At 40.6% G+C, this 23,087-nt stretch overlaps 1 protein-coding gene across 2 annotated transcripts in view; it reads left to right on the forward strand.

Moving 5' to 3' along the window:
* Nucleotides 1-23,087, forward strand: part of CTNND2 (catenin delta 2) — a 564,215-nt gene that overhangs the window by 382,122 nt on the left and 159,006 nt on the right. For both annotated transcript variants that reach the window (XM_088023533.1, XM_088023534.1), the window contains one exon: nucleotides 16,930-17,113. In XM_088023533.1, coding sequence (XP_087879659.1) covers nucleotides 16,930-17,113 — 184 coding nt within the window. The remainder of the gene's footprint in view (nucleotides 1-16,929; nucleotides 17,114-23,087) is intronic.

The following is a 23,087-nucleotide window of genomic DNA, read 5'->3' on the forward strand; positions in this document are numbered from 1 at the left end:
GGCATTTCATGAATGTGCATAAGAAAAGGAGAACTTAACCTTTCTGATTACCTGTGATACAAAAAAAAAAATAAAAAAGTAAAAAATAAACTTCAACTAACAGGAAGGTGTCAGCTCAGTCTCAAGAGGAGCCATGTTTCTCAAGGTTAACTGCTTGTGCAGCTAAAATTTTTATAGCGCTTTTCTTCTTTATGCCAACCCGCCTTCAGCACCACACCCTTAAAGGACCAGCCCTGGGCTTTTGGTTCTTTATTGGAAATTCTGTTTCTGTGACTACATTCCATCCCGCAGTTCTGAAGACCATCTAAATGCAGAGGGCTCTAAATTTCTCTCTGCTGGGCCCCAGACTCGAGCATCCAGCTGCCTCTTGACATCGCCATTGGCTGGCTAATTGGCATCTCAAAGTCAACACAACCCCAACTGCAATTCCCGATTTCTCCCCCACCCCTCCATCCAATCCATCTAGCCTGGCCAGACCTGCTGTGTCACATGTGACCACTTCCCTCTCTGCAGACCTGATTGTCTCTTCCCCCACCACCCCCACCCCCCCCCGCCCCAACCCAGAATTCTGAAGTGATCTTCTCACCGGTCAGCTCACTTCTTCCCTCATTTCAGCCTGTTCTCCGCCAAAAGCCTTCAGAATTGTTTCTTTAAAAACCAATCACCCTTTTTGGAGTGATAGAAAATATTTTGGAACTAGATAGAGGAGGTGGTTGCACATTCTAGCGAATGTACTAATGGCCACTGATTTGTACATTTTTTAAAATGGTTTATTGTATGTTATGTAAATTTCTTCGTAATTTAAAAAAAGGTTTTGTTTTTTATTTTTTTATTTATTTTTTTAAAGATTTTATTTATTTATTTGAGAGAGAGAGAGGGAATGAGAGATACAGAGCACGAGAAGGAAGAGGGTCAGAGGGAGAAGCAGACTCCCCGCTGAGCGGGGAGCCCGATGCGGGACTCGATCCAGGGACTCCAGGATCATGACCTGAGCCGAAGGCAGTCGCTTAACCAACTGAGCCACCCAGGCGCCCAAGGTTTTGTTTTTTTTTTAAAGCTACCCTTGTACCAGGGTGACTAGTTGGAAATGTATCTTGTACTTTGTTTTCTAGTGCTGTGGATGCACCAGGAAGGAATGAAACATAACAAAACATGTTGTGACAATTACCTGCTTAATGTTACCCAACTGCACTTACGGATAAAAGAGAAACTTCTGACCCAGGCATCTGACGCCCTTCTTAGGATGTGTCTCCTGCTCACCCACTTTAATCAGGGTTCCGGCAGGACACGTAAGGCACACTCAGCTGGGATTCTGGAGGGAATTTAATGAAGGGCCTTTTTTCCAAGATGTGGGCAGAGCCAAGAGACCACTTGGTCAGGCAGCTAGTGACTGTCACCAGTGGAAACAGTGAAAAGGAAGCAGTATTTCTAGAAGTCAGGAGCCATGGAGATGAGGCGCTATAGCCACAAAGGGTCTCAGCCCTATGGGCATAACTGAGGACGGGGAGCATGGGGAGCAGAAACGTGCCACACTCTCTCCTCGCGCTCTACTACCAGTTCCGCCACTGGCTGAACCCAGCTGCAAGCCAGAGGGCTTGGGTGCCTGGGAGACTCAGCACAAGGGCACAGTTGGGTTTTGGGGGTTTTGTTTTTTAAGCACAATGGGAGGGGCGCCTGGGTGGCTCAGTGGGTTAAACGTCTGCCTTCGGCTCAGGTCATGATCATGGGATCCTGGGATCAAGCCCCACAGGGAGCCTGCTTCTCCCTCTCCCTGTGCCACTCCCCCAGCTTGTGCTCTCTTTCTCTCCATCAAATCAATAAAATCTTAAAAAAAAAAAAAAAAGAGCGATGGGAGTTGGTAGGAAACTGGAAAAATCAAATGCCTTGAATTCATAATTGAACATCAGTTTTCCTAAGACACCTAGAAACAAAAGCACAAGGGGTTCCCTTGAGGCTAAAGCAGAGAGTGTCTATGACCCACTCTCGAAGTCTTAACTTCAACCTTACTGAAAATCCAGCTTGAGCACAGAGGAAGCGAGTGGAGTGTCCATTCCACCACCCCACACACTGTCTGGCCATGCAGACCCTCCTTTTACTTCCTAAGTAGGCTGATCTCTCTGTCCCAGTCTCAGCAGCCCCACGAAAGTTCCTTTGAGACCTGAGACCCCTGCCGCTTTTCTCACTATCTCCCCAGCTGTCCAGAGGAGCTTTAGCAAAATCGCCAAATGTTGGTGGAATTGAATTCTTGGGTGGCTCACTCTAAGTTTTTAAACTGTTCTGCTAGACAAAGAATATTCTCTTTACTGAATGAATAATCAAATCAATGAACAACTACAGGACTGAGCGAGGTAGTTGGGTCATGATGACATCAAAGAATATAATCTCAGATCAGGAGCTCACTAATCACTTTCCTTCTGTCAAAACAGGTAGTTTTTCTGTGTTCTTCAACAAGAAGTCACAGTTCAAGAAGGTAACATTGATGAACTCAGTTAAGTTCTCCATAGCTGAGATATGATAACTTCCACTCTTTCTTTACCTTGCTAGTCTTACAAAAAAAAAAAAAAGAAAAGAAAAAGAAAGAAAAAATGCTGGTGGCAGGGCCCACTTAGACCACAATCCCCAGAGATGGGGCCTGCGTATACATATATTTCTTAATTTTCCCATGGTGGGTAGGAAAACTACCATTCTGGCATAAGACTGTGATTGCCCAATGATACTTCCTTTTGACTATTGAGAAATGCATTTTTTTTTTTTTTACTCAATTAACTTTTTAGTGGGCATCTACTAGACAACTGGTCCCATGGACAGTAAGACTATCTTCATTATCTGCAAGTCTTCTCTCTGTCTCTCTCTCTTTCTGGATACCTGGATGCCTTGCTCCCATTCCATGGCTAATTATTCTCATCCTTCAAAGGCCAACCAAAGACCCTCCCCTCTTCCAGGCAGACTTCTGTGATCCCTTCCCTGGGTGATCTTTTGTTACCTGAATTCTCATGGCACATCATTTCTGAGGGTTGGTGGATTTTATCATATACAACCTGATAGTGTAAGTTTCACTTTTCACTGGGCAAGTGCCTGCTTTCTCTCCCCAGGTAGACACTGCTTTATTCACAGTATGTTACCCAGAGTGCATAGCAGTCCTTTGTTTTCATGGGCATTCACGAAATATCTGCTGAAAAATTAAAACCAAAGAAATGGCACAAGGAAATGGAAGTTTCCCCAAATCTCTAATTTGGGTAGTAGATTAGCTTGGGGAATATGAAGGGGAGGGAAATATGTTTAGAGGAAAATATGCAGTAACAAATGTTCAAATGTGGATTTACAGAAATGAAACTCAGAAATACAAATTTGAGAATGGCCAGGAGAGATAATAGTTGAGTCTTAATGTTCTTATCCACTGTCATCATATTTTCCATGAAAAATAACCTCTGAATAGAGTGTCTCTAAAAAGCAAGATAATTTGGACTATGAGAGCCTATATTTATATCCCAGCCCTTTCTCTCTTGTTTGTTACCTGTCCTTGGGAGATTTTTGTAACCTCTTAAATCTTTAGTTATGAATCTGTAAAACGAAATCAATAGCAATACCTCTCTCCCAGGGTTGGGGTAAAGAATTAATAAAATAATACATGTGACATGGTAATGGTTCAATAAATGAGGACTTGTGATTACCATTGGTATTATGATGGAACAGCAATATGAAACAGTTTTTATTTAATGGAAAATAAGACCTTGTTTTAAAATTAGCACGGTGGATAGGGAAAGGATTTGTTTTAAAATTGCCCTTCATCTCAATCTGGTTTTTGTTCAGTATTTTCTCCATGGAAGATTATAGCTGCAAATTTTTAGTAGAGGTCAACAGAACTAAGGTTTGCAAGAAAAAATTATTTGCAAAAGTTGTTTCAAAGTGGAATATTCTTCATTCTATGAACTCAAATGACTCCTTAAAATTTCTCAAGCTACATGACCCGAGGCTAAAAAGAAACTGGCCAAAGATGAAAAGCAGAACATTCTCTTGTGTTCATGTGTGTTGTACTTCAAAGGACTGCAAACCACATCACCTCTCTCCAATTTCAAGTAGCAGATTTATGTGCCTGACGTCTGTCTGATTGTTCCTATGCCTCATGGCCAGACTACTGACCTTCACTTTCACCTACACGTGTAATACCCTTAGATGAGTGACTCAACTGCTCCGTGTCTCAGTTTCTTCATCTGTAAAATGGAAATTGTTGAAGGTTTACATGAGTTAATACATGCAAGATGACAGCAAAAATCCTCGTGTTTCACAAGAACTCAAAAATGTTAGGTATATTTGGCTATTTTTCTTCTTGTTTTCTTTTTTTTTTTTTTTCAGTGTGCTCTTATTTTGGACTTCCAGCTCGGTCACACTGTGAAAACCTGAGATCCCTGTATGTGAACGTCATTATGGCTCGATAATGTCATTCATTCCATATTCTTTCATTCAGTAGGAACTATGGAGAGCCCACTGGGAGCTAAGCTCTTTTTAATCCTGATGATGTGAGAGCTGAATTAAACTTCCAGCCTGATTCCCAACTCCTGCTCTTCTCACTCTGCCACCAGTCTTCATCAAGGCAGCTTGTTAGTGAGAACCCGTAGGAACCAAGGTTGCACTTTAAAGTGGCCCCAATATAGAAGAGTGTCCCCAGGGTGTCTTCTTTGCAGGGATTCTTAGCTAAGGATGCTCCCACAAATTGAGTTTGAGTCTTTATGTTGATTCCTGGCAGGAGGAGTGAGGAGGATGTGCTTGCTACCTGTAGTATAATAAAGAGAACCTCAAGGAGATAGCCGTCCTTATCTTTGTGCAAGGTTCTATAATTCCATCTTTGCCTACTCACTCTAAGCCCAGAGACTTTGGAATGGCAGCCTGGGGCCCAACCAAGAAGTGTGTGGGCCTTTGCAGCTTCTGGGTTATGGTACTTAATACAGGTGCAAACAGTGTAACACCCATGGTTATCCACATAGTCATGGCTTTATGGTCAGTGGATGCCCTGCAGTTTCAGGAATGTGCCAGGCTCTGTGTTGAAGATGAAATTAGCTTATCTACTCATTTTCAGTAATATATGTGGCTTGCCAACTGTCAGCTCCTCCAAAGACCACCAGAAAATCCTATAGATCAGCAAAGCTAAGTTTATTGGATTTACTATAGTAATGGAGAATACCACCTGGTAGGAGTCAAAAAGGAAATTGGGCAGTGTATTTATAAGGCTGACAGGTCCTTGGCTGGGTGTTTTTAAGGTGGGTGTTCCAAGGCGGGAAACACCTGGGTTTGGACAGAGTTACAACATAATAGCTCTGGACTGGTGGCACGGGGAGGCAGGGGTCATGAATAATAGTTTGATAAGCAAACTATTATTTTTGATAAGCAAGCTGATTAGTTCACAGTCTGAACTTCCAGATGTGGGTATTTTCTAGAACAAGCAGTTGGATTAGTCTGTCCCCATATCATTTAACCCAGGGCCAAGAAATTATGGCGCTTTCACCTCCCATTTTCCAGAAACCGTTGTATCATGGAGCTGATGGTCTCTGAATCTCCCTCTTCCCCTCCCTCCTTCCCTCAGTCTCTTCCCCCCCATCCCCCTCTTTTCCTCCCTTCCATCCTCCCTCGCTTCCTCAATCATTTTTGAATAAGTTACTTTATTTAATACATGTGACTTGGACTATACAAACCTACGCAAAGTATAAGAAATCGTCTTTATTACTACAAAGAAGAATATGACAGTTGTCAGATAAAAGGACATAATCTTTAACTGCAGTCACTTTTAGAAAAAGAGGCCCAGGGCCAGGTTCCAGAGATTATAAAACTCAGCTTGGGTACTTTGGTGACATTGTTTTCAAGGTCTGGCTTACCCAAGGTCATTGAGGAAGGCTCTAGTTTCACGCAAGCCCAGTTTTCTACTCCTCACCCTTGATCTCTTGGAAATTGAAAAATAAAGAATTCTGTGGTTCATTTACAAAATGTTGTGTTCAAAGATGAACCCACAACTTTCACAGATGGTTACTATCAGACATTGACATCTTGTAGGGGAGGAAAATATATCTTTTTTTCCTGTACCCCTCTTAGGTTCTCTGGCTGGGGTCCTGTAATTTAGACAAGCAAAAGACAGATTGATGAGAGAAAAACAGAAGTTTCTTAACATGCATATGGCACATACATGTGGGAGCACACAGTGATGCGTAGCTCAAAGAGGTGGTTAGAACTTGTGCTTATATAGCATCTTCAGCTAAACAAAGGAAAGGGGGCTTGGGGCTTCAGAGAGGGGGAGACAAGTTATGGGAAAGTGACTAAGAAAAGTATGGTCAAACAAGGTTGTTTGCTAATGTTTGATTACAGATTTAAGTTGGTGCTTTCTTCATTGGTAAGAGTCCTTAGGAGTCCTCCTCTTCCTGGTACAAAAGAGGGAGACATCTTGACAAATGGAAATTTTCTTTCTAAATGTAAATTTCCTTTACAAAAGGACAAGTTGCTCTGACTGGAGAGTTTTTTCTACCTGGTGGTTGGTGCTCAGTGGCCTTTCACTCAAAATTATCCACATGCCAAGGAGCTGTATTTGGGGGTGGCATATTTTGGTACACTTCACCTCCAAATTATTTTCAACTACAATTTACTTAAAAATAAAATACCATGAGAAGAGCTTCTTCCTTCTTAGATAGGAGCTGCACTGCCTGGTCCCAGCAGAAGATAAGCCTCATTTCTGATGACTCGAATCTGGCTTGTTATTCCTTTATTGTAAACACTTACTATAATTCAAAAGAGCTTAGATCTACACAATCCAACTTGAAATGGAGAGAGATACATAGACACACCTAAGTTTTGATGCTTTCTTCAAAAAAAAGTCACCATCTTTTGTCTATAAAACTACCTCGTTTTCATCAAAATTAGTCCCAGCTCTGAAACCAGTGAAGATCATTTCTTAAATTATTAATAAAAATTGTAAGTGAATATGGGCCCCTTGCTTATACTAATCTATACTAACATGTTCGACACTTTTAATGTGCACTGGTAGTGCTAAAATTTGAACATCAGAGTGTTGCTGGGATCAGTTTTGGCTTTGGAGCAAGACAGCACCTCAGCATCCATGGCTGCTTCAATAACCAAGTTGTTTTAGAGCTTCAGGGATTAAAACCTCTCATGGGGCCCAGGTAGATGTAATCAGCTCAAACCAGAATTTGCTTCGTTTGTAAAAGCAAAGATCTGATTTACTTGCTAATGTGAAGAACAGCTCACTCTTCATCCATTCTGGAGTTAACCAAATGCTGTACCTATTTTGAAAATAAGCAAGGATACCTCTGCTTGATTCTCTGCATTTAATGCGTATGCGATGTTTTAGAAAGAATTCTGTATTGGGGCTAGAAGCCGGCAGTGGTAATAGTAGGGTGACAGGTTATGGTTATTGAGTCTGACAATCTAGTTCTTCTGCCTGCTCACCCCACACATTTATCAGCCCCTGCAGCCCTCTCTCATCTCCTCACCACCTCTGTGAGACTCTCAACTCAGAACAACTGGGTGAGTTGAATTCTGAAAGGATGAACCCTCACCTCAGCCCCGTGGTCACTGCACTTTCTTCTCCTGGAATATTAAAGAGAAGAAGGCAGAGGTCGTTCGTTCTGGTCAGCCAGCTCCTGGAACTCTGGAAAGAAAACCTAAGGAGTTTTGGCCTAACGAATTAGCCATTTTCTTTTAATTTTCAAAATTATTTGTAATGGTCCTAAATTTAGGTTCTTTATAAATTGGGTGGTGGGAATCACTTAGCATCAAAAACTGGATTACTCTAGGGGGAAGGTTTACAAAAGTAAGACAAAGCTTCCAATCTTAACAAAGAATTTTTTTTCTCACATATATCCCAGAAATACTGATACTCAAGTGATGAAATCCCCTAAGGCTCTGTCACACTCTCCAGCATCCAATCCTGATTTCCTAAAACAATAATATATACAATTACTTATAAGATTTCCTATGATGCATGACACTAAGTGCCTAAACTAAATTCTTCTCTATAGCTCTGTTAACAACCATCTTCATTATGTGTGTTTTAAAACACTCTTCCGCACGCATAACAGAATGACTATCACATCCATTTCCTCAGATTACTGTTCTCAAGGTATCATTCACATAGCACATTTTTAAAAAACAATTTGTATTGTTTTTGAGATAAAATTGACATAATCCATTGTGTAAGTTTAAGGTGCATAAAGTGTTGATTTGATACATTTGTGTATTGCAACAGGATTACTTCCTTAGTGTTAGCTAACACATCTGTCATGTCACATAACTCTCATTTCTCTTTTGTGGTGGGAACAGTTAAGATCTAGTCTCTTAGCAACTTTAAAGTTTACAGTACGGTATTGTTGTGTGTGATCACCACGCTGTGCATCAGATCCCCAGAACTTACTTACCTACTCGTTGCGTTTTTATACCCTTAAATTTCCTAACTCTCCCACCTCACAGCCCCTGATGATTACCATTCCACTCTCTGTTTTTATAAGTGTGGTTTTTTAGATCCCACATGTAAGTGATATCACGGTGTATTTGTCTTTCCGTGGCTTATCTCACTTAGCATGATGTCCTCAAAGTCCATCCATGTTGTCATAACTGGCAGGATTTCCTTCCTTCTTGTGGCCATGTGTGATATTCCATATATATATCTCCCATCTTCTTTATCCATTCATCCACTGGTAGAGGGTAAGGCTGTTTCTATATCTTGCCTGTTGTGAATAACACTGCAATAGACAGAGAAGTGCAGATATCTTTTCTGTATCCTATTTTCGTTTCTTTTAGGTATGTACCCAGAAATGGGATTGCTGGACGGCTGGATACTAGGGTATTTCTATTTTTAACTTTTTGAGGATCCTCCATCCTGTCTTCCGTAATGATCCCACCAATTTACATTCACCCCTGTAGTGCATAAGGGTCCCCTCTTCTCCACATCTTGACCAACACTTATCTCTTGTCTTTTTGATCCTAGCCATTCTAACAGCTGTGAGGTGAGATCTCACTGTGGTTTTGATTTGATGAGTGATGTCAAGTATCTTTTCATGTACCTGCTGGCCATTTGGGTGTCTTCTTTAGAAAAATACCTATTCTGTTCCTCCGCCCGTATTTACTCAAATGTTTATGTTTTGTTACTGAGTTGTAGGAGTTCCTTACGTACTTTGGACATAAGCCCTGGTTCGATATATGGTTTGCAAATATTTTCCCCCATTCCTAGATGGCTTTTTTTTTTTCTTTTCATTTTTTGCTGTGCAGAAGCTTTGTAGTGTGATGTCGTCCCATTAGTTGCTTTTTACTTTGAACTGCCCATTATTATAGCAACATTTTGGTAAAGTTTATCATTGACTTAAGGTCAGTGGTTTTATTTTTAAAAGCATTAAATGAGGGTGGTGTGCAACTCTTGTTGAGGCTCTCCCATATACCATCTGGGAGAACTTTCAAGACTGCTAATTCACAACCACACCTTGAAGGTCATGACTTCTCAGGGATAGTCGGAAGTGTCTCTGTGATACACCCCAATACTCAGATGCACACACACAGATACCTGCATGCAACATGCACGTGCACACATGCACACACACACATGCACACACTCATGCACACACATGCACACACTCATGCACACAAAGCACACACACTCATGCACACGCATAGAATGAGTGTAGGGTGTCATGGGCCTCCAGATTTTGATCAGCTACCTTCCACCCACCCGGGACTTCGAGCGTGAACAGGTGGGGATAGAGGAGGTAGGTAACTCATTTGCCCCCATTCTTCTCTCTTCTCTCCCTTCCCCAGGTGCATAAATTTTCACTCTCAGAATAAGATGAATGATAGGTTCATTTACAAGTAAATCTTCATAAATACATTAAGTTAATTTTTAATTAGCTGATGAATTAAAAATAAATGTTTAAAGCATTTATTTAAAATGAATTCAGTACAACTTGTCTTTGGTTTGAGCCTCACCCATGTTCAGGGATTGTGTTTTAGGTCTAAAGATTAAAAGCAAATGAGGGGTCATAGGAAAGACTTGCATAGCCATAGGCAATGTTTGATTTTATCATGATTTAAGACTTACAATTATTAAAATACATTTTCAGTCAAACTGAGTTTTCTAAAGATATCCTTTACCTCTTTTAGGGAGGAAGAAAACCCCACAATTACCCTCTATTAAAATAAAGTAAAGTATCCAATGAAAGTAATTAAGATTTTATTAAAGAAATTTTAATAAACCAATTACTGCTCATGAATATGGATAATCTCAAGGGAAAGAGCCACCCTGTGCCTGAAATAAAAATAAACTATATTTTAAATATATTTAGTATACATAATTAGTTATTTAAATGTCTTCTCAGCTAAACCTACTGTCAAAATTATATTTGGAACAGTAATAATTTTATACTGTAAAGGAAGCTATTGAATACATATAATTAAAGGAAAGATGCCATAAAACAACTTTATTGGAGATTTTAATCTCAAAGACATTAACATATTTTCATTGGGTAAATTGAAATTTGCTAGTGACCATCAACCAAAATACTAAAACATCCTTTTTTAATTTTTTTTTAAGATTTTATTATTTATTTGAGAGAGAGAGAGGGATAGAGCACAAGCAGGGGGAGCAGCAGAGAGAGAGGGAAGAGGCAGGCTTCCCGCTGAGCAGGGGGCCCAGTGCGGGGCTCGATCCCAGGACCCCTGGGATCATGACCTGAGCCAAAGGCAGACGCTTAACCGACTGAGCCAACCCAGGCGCCCCTAAAACATCTTTATGTTACTTTCAGATAAGAATAAATGAAGTAGCTTGCATGGATACTAGATACCACGGTGAATTCAGTTCATTCCACCGTTTTTTCACAAATTGAAATTTTAGTACTACCTTGGCTAATTTAGAATTATCAGGGAGTTAATAGAAGATAATTGCCCAAATGAGGCATTAGAGATAAGCCTTCTAATGCTAAATTGACTAATGTTTTTTAGTGATATGAATTTTTCTCTACTAGCTAAAAGCAGAATTTCTGTAGAGTCAAGGGTTATAATCTCATTGAAGTAACATTTTGTATTCTCATTTGGATTTATTATTTGTAACCTCTGCTATTTTATTTCTTTAAATCATGACTTCATTTTGCTACACTGTAATATTTAAGGAGTATACAATGCTTGGAGCACCTGTCATCTTATAAGGGTCTATCATCTAGTTATTAATTGTTTTATTTATTTAGCACCTGTTTGGTGAGCACCTAATATGTGTCAGAGCAGAGTCTATGTGCTGTCTGTGTTCTATATGCTATGAACACTCAGACAGACCCCTGGTTTTCATGTCATGGCTGGGACCTTGTTGTGGGGAAGAACAGTGAGCAGAGGGCAGAAGATCAAATAATAAAAAAGCGTGGAAAATAGGAAAATTAAAATAGGAGATCTGATAGCAAGTGTCAGGGAGGTAGTTTAGAATGATCCAGAAATGTTTCTCTGAGTTTTTGCACCTTTAAGATACATGTGAGCAGAAAGAAAGATCAGCCTTGGAAAGGTCTGGAGAAGAATGTTCCAGGCTAAGAGAGCAGTAAATCTAAGAGATCTGAGCTACAAATGAGCTTGTGTGTTCAAGGAGAAGAAATATGGCCATGTGGGCTCCAGTAGAATGACTGTTACAACCATGGAAGGACCCTGAGTGTAGGGACATTTTGTTTTGTTCAGTAGTGTAGCCTCAGCATCAAACAGAACCTGGCACCTAGGTCCTTAATGTGCATGGAGTGAATAAATGAATGAGTGATTCAGGATGAATTTAGAGATGTAGTGGGACTCCTGACCATGAAGCTGTTAAGAAGAGGTTTAGTTTTATTTGAAGCATAGCAGTATTTTAACGGGTTGTGTGGTATTGAATGTTGGCTCCCCCAAGGTGTCCATGTCTTAATTCTCAGGGCCTGTGAGTGTTATCTTAGATAGTAAAAGGGGCTTTGCAGATGGGATTAAGTTAAGGATCTTGAGATGGGAAGGTTATCCCTGATTACCCAGGTGGGCTCAGTGAGATCACAGAAATCCTTATAACAGGGAGGCAGGGGGATCAAAGTCCAAGAAGGGAATATGCTAATGGCTCTTGAGGTCAGAGTGAGACGGGCCTCAAGCCAAGGAGCACAGGCAAACCTTTAGAAGTCAAAAAAGACAGGGGCGTCTGGGTGGCTCAGTTAGTTAAGCATCTGCCTTCAGCTTAGGTCATGATCTCAGGCTTCTGGGATCAAGCCCCACATCCCTCCCCCTGCCCACTCCTGCTCTTGTAATCTCTCTCTCTCAAATCAATAAATAAAATCTTCTTTAAAAGAAAGAAGTTAAAAAAGTCGAGGGAGTTCTCTTAGAGCCTCCAGAAGGAGCACTACCCTGCTGATCTGTTTTAGACTTCAGACCCGCAGAATTGTAAGATAATAAATATGTGTTGTTTTAAGCACTATGTCCGTGGTAACTTGTTACAGCAGCAATGAAAAAATGAAACAGGATTATTCCACATTCAAGAAAGTGGCCATTTAATAAATTGCAAACATGAAGATGGATACATTTTTTAGAAAGTTAATCACTCAGAGTGCTCCCTTCCGCAGCACACGTACTAAAAAAGAAAAAAGTTCATCATTTATAATCTAAATTAAAATGCATTTTTTATTTAGTTGCAGTGTTTAGCCAGATCCTCCCTAGATCTTCTGTTCTCTCACAATACACTTTATGAAGAGGGTAAGAGAACAAGTGGATCTAAGTTGTAATGACAGGGGTAGCTAGGAAACAAGTGTTGGGGTGGGGGGAATGAGTCCAGAGACAAAGAGGAAGGAGAGGAAGGAGAAGGGGCCCCATACAGTGTCTGAGTGTCAGGAGTCTGGGAGTGACAAACCTGGGTGGTTCTGGCTCAGCATCCCTCAGGGGGCTGCATCATCTGAAGGCTTAGCTGGGGCTGGAGGTCCCACTTCCAAGGCGGTCTTCCCATGGCCGTTGGCTGGAGGCTGCGTTCTTTGCCACACGGGCCTCTTCAGGGCATCACTTGAAGGTCCCCCCGGTATGACAGCAGCCTTCCCCTCAACAAGTAATCCAAGACAGGGCTTGGAGGGAGCCACAATGCCTTTTCTGTGACCCAGCCTCAGAAGCCACCCACTGTCACCTCCACCATATTATGCGGACCAGAGCAAGTCTCTAAGTCCAGTGGATTGGGCTCCACCATTAGAAAGGGATGTCAAAAGAGAGAAGAACAAAAATGTTAAACCAACACAGAAGAACAGAAGAAAGAGGAAGGAGTGAAGAGAAATGTGAGCAGAACACCCATTTCTTCATTTCTTTACAGAGAATGCCCAGATTTGGCCATTTTTCTCACTAATCTCTCTCCCGTCTGCCAGGACTAATGGATGTGTGTCTGTCTGTCTGTCTGTTTGTCTGTAGCAAGACAGCTATAGAGTTCTTGGCTGTTACCCACTTTTGACTTCTGCCAGGCGTGTCAGCCTTTATCTCCCAATGGGCCCAGAAACTCGTGGTTCTGCACTCAAGCTTGTCTCTGTGTCCAGATAATCTAACCCAAACTCAAAAGTTTTGAGGGCTCCCTGCAACCGGTTGACGGAATTCCCCCCAAAAGAAATTCTGCCACATTACGTCCACTTGACCAAGTCGTCACCCAAGCAGAGGTGATAAAAGCAGCCTCTGATCAGAGGTCCACTGTAGCTCTCATGGGTCAGGAAGCACTTGGGGGTTGCAGATGTGAAGTAATATAGAAAGTTCGGAGATGGGGTCAAGCGCTGTGATAAGCTCTCTGGAATGTGAAACACAGATGGAGCCAGCCTGGAAAGATGCAACGAATGGGAACTAGGAGACTCCTGTCCATGCTCGGTTCTGAATGAGGTTATGCTAATTAATGAATTAATGAGGAAAGTAATGGAGAGAAGAGCCCAATCAAGAGTTATCTTGGACCATCTCCTCTCCATCTGTTCACTTCTATCAGATACTAGCTTAGACCTTTACATTTCCTTTGATTTTCCCCTCTTCTGACCTTTTTTTCTGATTTTTCGAAACCAGTAAGGGCGCCTGGGTGGCCCAGTCAGTTAAGGGTCTGACTCTTGATTTTGGCGCAGGTTGTGATCTCAGGATTGTGAGATTGATCCCCACCTCTGGCTCCGTGCTCAGTGGGGACTGTGCTGGACATTGTCTCTGTCCCTCTCTCTCTCTGTCCTCACCCCCCCCATACCATGCTCACTCACTCTCTCTCTAATTAAAAAAAAAAAAGAAAACAGTAAAAATTGCTTTATTGTCATAGAATGCCTTTAGATTCTTTTAAATTCACTGCATGTAAAAATGCAAAAATTTCTCTTTTGCTGTTTAGCTTTTAGAGGAAATGTATTTTACAGCAAAACATGCCACCCATATTTTAGAACATTTCCATGCCCTAATTTTCTTTTTTTAAAAGATTTATTTATTTATTTGAGGGAGAGAGATCATGAGCAGAGGGAGAAGCAGACTCCCCACTAAGGAAGGCGCCCGATGCGGGACTAGACCCCAGGACCCTGGGATCTTGACCTGAGCCGAAGGCAGACGCTTAACCGACTGAGCCCCCCAGGGGCCCCTTCATACTTCAATTTTCATGGATTGATATTTTCAAATCAGGATTTCATAATGAAAAAATTTAAACTTTCTGTCTGTATGTGTGCCTAGTATACTTAGAAGAATAGACATAAACCCTCGAATGTGATACTTTGTAAAGTTACCTTCAAATACTGGGATAGATATTAATTTCATTTTAATGTGCTTTTTAAGTTTGCAAATCTATTTTATTAGGAAAAAATTTTTTGCTAAGATTGGAAATGAATGTATTTTGATTATCTAAAATTTACTAAAATATTTCTTGATAGAATGAATACACAGCTTTATATATTATTTAAAACAAGATAAACGTACATGATAATATTGTTAGCATTTCAAATCCATCCGAATCAGAATATATTCTGGGGCACTGTCTGTGTACCACTGAGCATTTTTTGTGTACCCAACTTACAGTACCAACAGCAATGCCAACCTGCACACAGAAGTTTAATAGAAAATGGTCTATATGCTAAAGCAGGGCGAGGAAAAATCTTTCTGTAAAGGGCCAGATAGTAAATTTTTTAGGCTTTATGGGCCATATAGTCAAACTATATTCAACTCTTCCCTTGTAGGCCATAGACAGTATGTAAATAAACAGGCAGAGCTATGTTCCAATAAAACTTTATTTACAAAAACAAGGCCGCAGGATTTGCCCTCAAGCCAACCCCCTGTACTAAAAGATTGATTTATACCTAATGGGCACCAAAAACATTTTATTTCCTTTGCACTTACCTCAATAAAATTCCCAGCAAATGTTATTTTGAAAGACAGTTGAAAAGAGTTGGTCTTGGGGCGCCTGAGTGGCTCCGTCCCTGAAGCGTCTGCCTTCGGCTCAGGTCATGATCTCAGGGTTCTGGGCTCGAGCCCCGCATCGGGCTCCTTGCTCGGCGGGGGGTCTGCCTCGCCCTCTGCCTGCCGTTCCCCCTGCTCTCTCTCTCTGACAAATAATCTTCAAAAAAAAACAAAAGAAAGAAAAAGTTTGTCTCTACAATCACGTTTTTATAGAACCAATATAAAACTGTCCCTACAGTTATGAACAATCCAACATTATCAACCTTCAGATTAAGATTATTCATGCCCTTGATAAGTTCAACATATACCATGAAGATAATAATAAATTTCAGGAATACCTGTGTTCCGTTTGTTCTATTCATAACACAATAGATGAAACACAATCTCGTCATAAAATTTATTGAAAGCTTATTAAACAAGATGGAAGTTGTGTTTCTAAAGATAACCATGGTATTTTATTCTCAGTATCCGCAGTGATAATGTCTATTTAGATTAGTCTTGAGAGAAAATACAATTTTTCTTTCATAAAAAAGTAGAATATAATTGTTTCTTTTACCTTTATGTGTTCTGTTTTGAACAATAACAAAAAATACTTTAAAAGGGGGAGGCTATGTGCTATGGTGAGCGCCGTGAATTGTGTAAGACTGATGAATCACAGACCTGTACCCCTGAAACAAATAATACATTCTATGTTAATAAAAAAAAATTTTTTAAAGAAAAAAAACGAAAGCATTTTCAAATATTTTAACTTCTATGCAATGACTTTTTCTAAACTTAATCCCATTTTAAGGTTTTGTTTAAAAATATTTAAAAGCCTAAAAAATTCCACCCGACCTAAAACCTTTGCTTTTGCTCTGCCTACATTAATGATGGTTATAGTCTGTCCACCGCAGACATGCTCTCCACTTTCTGCTGCTCTCTGTCCTAGGTACATAAGGAAGACCAATCTCTGGGTCCTCCACGAGCATTGCTTTCTGAGAAAAACTGACAAAGCTGTCACAAGTGACAGTAAATTTAAATTCCTTGTTGATCCCGTTGTCATCAGACCTGGTTCTGGACTTTCATAAGGTCCCGCGTAATGGTGGCTGGTTCTAAATGGAGGCTAAGTCAATCCGACAGTCCATATGTGCATATTGAGGTCTAGGATAAAACCAAGATGTCCTACTGGTTCGTAGCTCAGATAACTTTCACAGCTCTTCCATCTTGGTTAGATTTTGGGTACTTGGTCCCATTGCATTAATAGTAAACGGAAGTCTGGTTGGTATCCTCCATTCAGGTCAGATCTCCACCTTGTTACTCATCATGATGGCACAAAGACAATCATAACACAAGTCCTCTGCCCACTTGTCAGATTTTCACAGCACCCCTTCAGTGGGTTCTCACGGGTGTTAAGGAATTAAAGATATGCTCTAGGACATATGCTCTCATCCTCTCTTCGTCCGACCTGCCATGCTGCTAACTTGATGAGGGAAAACGCTTTAGACAGGAGAAAAAAAGAGTGGCCATCCCAAAGCTCTGTGTATGTGTGTCTTGCAGGAGTCCTTTGGAACCTCTCATCTTGCGACGCACTCAAAATGCCAATCATCCAGGACACTCTTGCAGTGTTGACCAATGCCGTGATTATCCCCCATTCCGGCTGGGAAAATTCACCTCTTCAGGATGATCGGAAAATACAGCTGCATTCCTCACAGGTGCTGCGAAATGCAACTGGATGCCTAAGGTGAGTCCCATCCTGGTGGCCTCCTCTTGCTGTCATACGCTTCCTGTTTCTCTAACTTCAGCCGCCATTTCACTGAGGATCAGAGTGTCCCAGCGAGATGGTAAAGGAGGGTAAGAAGCTAGCAAAAACCATTTCTAATGAGGTACTAAGGAGGGGCAGGCGTCTTCCACTATTAGTTTTTTACTTACTTAACATGTTTTCTTGGGCCTTGGGCAAAAAAATAAACATTTTCATTCCCACCAAAAATAATTAGTTTTTTAAAAGACAATAGTTCGCAGTAATTTCCCATGTTATCATATATTATGCATATAGAACAACCAGGCAGGCCAATTGGTGGGGGAGGGCCTGTGGCATACACATAGGGATCTAGTTAACTGTCATTGCTAGTTAGTTTCATTTTTTAATTTTAAAAAATTTCCTGTGTCATTGCCAGAACCTATAATTGCTTAGAGATAACTTTTTAATAAAGCCTGTTGTATGAAATGTTTTTTTAAATAATAAAAGTAGCAAGTACATTCTAATTCTCTCTCAATGCATTTTTGCAAAAATCATCCCCCAGAAACCTCTTGAGAAGCCTTAGAATCATCTTTACTTTTGTTTAATTTTTGTTCTTAGAAAAGAGTGTAATAATCAAGATACAGTTTTTCCCATCTCTGGAAACTGGGCTCCCAAAGATGCTGTATTTTGTACCAAAGTTGGAAATCTCTGCTGGATAAACTTAATGATGAGATGAGGGCAAAAGGGTGACTCAGAAGAACACCCAGTCAAATAATCTATATTTCAAACATAAAATGTACAGAATTGTTTTAGCTGGGCTGCCTCAAAGCTGTCATTTCTCCTACAGTTGATTGGTTTCTAGGTGCAAAAACCAGTCTCTCCTGAGGAGGAACAAAATCACCTTGGTGACATTAATAATAATTATCTCATGAATATTTATAACAATGCTCCCACCTTCTAGTCTTGAGAAGAGTGGCGTGTTTGGGTAAATGTGTGTGCATAGAGGGAGATAAAGTGAGTCTGCTTCCATAAATATCAACATGTATTCCCAGACAGGAATAGGAAATCCTCTAATGATTCTGCTTTTCCTCAAGGTCATGAAATAATGACCTTTGGACATGATTTCTCTGGCAAAGCTTTACCATAAGCCAAATTTACAGTTCTCCAAAACTCCCTGTTGAGACATTTATTTTATAACCTCTTACATTCTGTTATCCTTCAGAAACCTCCTGCCCTACCAGAAGAAATATAACTCCTTCCAAAGGCTAAAACTGTAGGCACTTCTCACTTTTTATACCTGATTTTCTTAGTTCAGTTATTTGCAACTATTATAGGTAGTTTTTTTTTTTTCCCTCCTGAGCATCTTTGACTTATAAAGAGTTGAAAGAAAGGAAGGAAGGGAGGGAGGGAGGGAAGAAAGAGAAGAAGGAAAGAAGAAAGAAAGAAAAGAAAGGAAGGAAGGAAGAGAAAGGAAAAAAAGGGAAAGAAAGAAAGAAAAAGGGAGGGAGGGAAAGAGGGAGGAAAGAAGGAAAGGAAAGGAAACGGTGTGTCGTTCCTGATCATGGGAAAAGGGCCTCAGATTCAATTGTAGAAGTATGGTCAGTAAAGACCTGGATAACTCTGTCAGTTAAAATTCTCTTTGATACAGTAACATAATTACACATTCACGATGTTTGATTAATGGAGGTAGGCCACTGCCATTAAGAGCGTACATTCAGCAGCATTTGATGAAAAGTCAGATGGAGAAGCTAGACTGCGTAGGTCCGTGAATCCCCCCGGTAGGTCATCAGGCTGAGTTTAGCTTCTGGGCCGTGACCTAGAGCGAAGGTAGACTTGTTCACACACACGCACAGGCTTGGCTTCAGCTGCTGAATGTGGCAAGGAGCCACCACAGCATACAAAGCAAAAAGCTCATTTAGAAAGAGTTTCACGTAGCCAAATTGGGTTTCCTTAGTTAAGATGCAACCAGGTTTAGGGGTTTATCTCTTAGTTCTGAGTTACCTCGTGATTGGCAAAGCAAAACCCGTCAATATATAGTGAATACTTAACTTCCCCCCTTAATTCATTGACACTCTGCCCTTCTACAGAAAGAAATAATAATCTCTCCCCTTATTTGAATGTGTTCGTGAATCATTCCACAGGGATGAGCAGTTTGAACTAAGAGAGGAAGAAAATAGCCTTGGGGAGGGGCTAAAATGCATTTATTGACTACTCAGTGGATACAAAGTTTCCAGAAATTTCTACGAATACTTGGCACTTAACTTACAGCCAGTGTTGGCAACACACCAGAACAGTCACAAATGTTTTTATCATGATGGAAGATTCTAGATTTTAATTTTTGAGGTTATATACGTTCTTGATTTTTCTGAGAAAGCCTAGCTTTTTATTTACGTTAAAGACATTATTTCTTGTGCTGTTCCTGCCTTTCAACAATGTTAGCCATGAGCATTTGCTGAGAGTCTGCCGTGTGCTCGGGAGGGACCTGGGAGGTGGAAATAAACAAGGCCCAGCAAAAGTCCTCCCAGAACTGCAGAAATGATTTGAATATACTCCTTAAAATGTAAATTAACAACCAGATTGTCTCAGCTTATAAACCAGATCTGGGCTTGTACCTTTGCAAGGAACATTTTCTTCTATCAAAATATTTAGAAAGAATTTGGTGCTTTGGTGCTTCTTAAAGAAAAAAAAAAATCACAGCAATTGTCCTTGTCTTTTTCATGTACTAAATATATATTGTATATAAAGTGATACAGTGAATTCCTACCCAAAAGGATATAGTAAGCTTGTATAACGTTTGCATACTTTGATCTGGCCTATTAATTTACAGCTTTGATTTTGAAAGTTGCCTAAATTGTATAAAATGCTAAATTTGCATGTTATAATTCTTTTCCAATGCGTCATGACCACAACTATCATATCGCATGAAATCTGGCTAGAACGTTAAGTATAGGATTCAGGACCTTGTTTAGCTGGTAACCGAGAACCAGCTGCATTTGGCCTACAAAACGCATCTGCCGGCTCACAGGTGTGTAAGGAATTCAACAGACAGCTCTGGAAAGAAGGGTGACTGAGTTGGTATAAACCACCTTAAGTGTCACAGCAGGCAAACAGTTCAGTTCATTTCATGTGATTTCTGGATATTTCACTGTGAAGGGAAAGAAAATTAGTAACCTTCAAAAAATAACATAAGATATGCACACAATATTTCTTACTCTCTTCCTTCTTTAGATCTCATTAAAGAAGCATTTTTAAAACTAAGGCATTATTGTTGAGGACCACCCGGTTGTATTAAAATTCTTTTCAAGTATTTACTTTTATGTATTTCAACTTCTAGGAATCCTCCATAGCCTTAAGGATCCGGAGTTACATATAATCCAATCCTTGTCATAATTATACATTTTATGAATTTATTTTGAGAGTGTGATTTTCTCATTACCATTCATTATCAAATAACACTTGGAATTTAAAAAATTACAAGTAGCAACGTACATGAGTCACTATTTAAACATTTTTGATAGGTGAGATGTCAGTTAAATTTAATTCAGTTTGCTGTCCTCGGGTGATATTTTCTCTAATACGGAGTTTGAATGGAAACTCTCCTTTCTCATGAATTCTAGGGAAATCGAGGAGTCGAGCTGTGTGAATGTGTATACGTGCACACGTGCACGCATGTGTGTGTTCGTTCATTCCACGGTTTGACCCGGCAACATGATATTTATTAACTAATTTTATGCACTGTCAATAGAGACAAGATTTTCATATAAAATTAAATGAGTATTTTGATGTGCAAAATCCCTGTCTTCCAAGGACCAGAAATTTCTGCTCCAAATACATCGCTTGGTCTTGTATTTATTGTATGTTCAATAGCTCGTGGTTTGTAGGTTGGGAAGGCCAACACTTGAACTCACATCCTGACTCCTGGCCCAGACCACTGTTTCCACACGGAGAGGAAATACAGTGCCCTGGGAGATGACAGGAACAGATCTGTGCTCAGAGCGACACAACCAGCTGAGCACCCAACTGGCGATGGACCTACTCCCCTTCGTGTTGGCTCCTTTGTTTTGCTTCTCGACAGCTCCTGAGCGGCATCCTCTCTGCCAACATCCATCCGTTTTGCCTACAGTTGCCAACTGTCTTCCTCCTCCTCCTCCTTTCTTCCCATTCTTTTCTCCTAAGGCCTCAAGTATGGAGTGGGAGGCACCTGGAAAGTTAGTCATGGAGCCCCACGTCAGCCCCTTCTCTCCACCTCCATCTTAAATCTTAATTTAGGCAATTAGTCAGAGCAATGGATGCCTTTTTTTCTTTAAGGTAAGACTATGTTTTAAGACATACCCTAGATAATAAAGTTGATGTTATTTTTCCAGTACTCAGACTCCCCCATTCTCTTGCTGATCACTTAATTCTCTTTGACTGATGGCTCCACTCCTTTCCCCCAGTAGTATTTCCTGCCCCAGGTGGCTTGCAGCTCCAGTAGGAGCTTCTGGTAGATGAAAGTAAATTTCTCTGATCACTAATGGAGAGCATTATTCTAAATTTTTGTTCCTAGCAGGATTCAAACTTGTTTGTGTCATTTCAGGGTGGGGGGCCAAGGTTAGGAATTTCAGCAATTACTATTCTAAAAGAGATCACCTTTTCATCTTTCAGAAAGAAAAAAAAGTATTATAAATGCAAATTGTACCACTCGTAAATGTTCAAAAGCTTATCAGAGGGAAATTTAAGTTAGAAAAAGAGCCTCAGCCTTCCTGGAACGCTAACGCTGTCCAACCTTTAGATAATTCCGTACAGTCTTAAATAAACTCTGTCCAGTTTCTCAAACCTTCTCTTTGACAGTAATGTTGTACCAGTATCGATGGTGGTACCAACCCCACCCCACCAGCTTCAATCACGGGACACACTCACAGGGAGTGTTCCAAAGAGAAGAGACTTCTTGCCTTGGCCTTCTCTAAAAAAGCACGGTAAATCTTCATGGAAAGATGTCATATCATGTTGACATAGCAAAAATTTAAGCACATATGAAATATAAAATGAAAAGTTGATGCCCTTAGTCCTTTTCCATTTAAAATTCATTTTGGGGTAGGAAATGGAATTTTTCAAAAGCGAATCTCTATTTGTTCCTGAAGTATCTATCCCTGAGGAAAGACGATAGAAATGGGAAAAAAAAAAAAAAATCTCTTAAATTTTGTTGAAGGAGCGAGTTGATGAGAGTGGTGGTGGCTGGATGGTGGAGCTCCAGGGGGCAGAGGCGGGGCGGTCGGTGGACAGGACGGCTGCTGGTGATTAGCCCGGGGCAGGCTCCGTCTCCGAAAGCTTCCTCCCGCCGGTGTCCACCCTGGACACACACTTACCCTCCCCTTCTTCCTCATCCCTTCCTCTTTGGTGATGTTTGTCTTTTGCTCCGATGCTGCACAATTTAAGCTTTAATTTTAAATAAAAGCCATTTTGAAATGTGGCCTAAAATAAATGTGATAAAATGTCAGATAAGGCTTAGGCCGTAAGGATGCATGAAGTTGCTGGGTTAGTTCCTTTTCTTTCGCCTTATGATTAAGGAGTCCTCCGGGAAACCACTCTCCTTTGGCCTAAATCAGGCAAGTCAGACCTTGAAAGAGATTCAGTTCTGTACTCACCATTGTTTCACTGTACAGTGTATGATCAAATACTTTCCCTAACTTCCGGTGGAAATAATCACCTTCAACCGAAACGCGTATTGACCAACCACAGCCTGATTGCTGAACAGTGAAGGTCAGACTGGCTCAGTCTGTGGACGCGCTCATTTGGGCTGAGATCACTGTAGTGGGTTAAATAAGTGCCCTCCCCACCAAAAAAATTTACGTCCACCAGGAATCTCAGACTGTGACCTAGTTAGAAATAGGGTCTTCACAGATAAAATTATTTAAAATTTTTAAGATGAGGTCATACTGAATTAGGGTGGGCTCAAATACAATGGAGGGTGTCCTTATAAGAAGAAAACATACACGCT

Source organism: Eumetopias jubatus, unplaced genomic scaffold, assembly GCF_037043125.1.
Source record: "Eumetopias jubatus isolate StellerSeaLion01/CBP00866 unplaced genomic scaffold, mEumJub1_p1.0 scaffold_5, whole genome shotgun sequence".
NCBI lineage: Eukaryota > Metazoa > Chordata > Mammalia > Carnivora > Otariidae > Eumetopias > Eumetopias jubatus.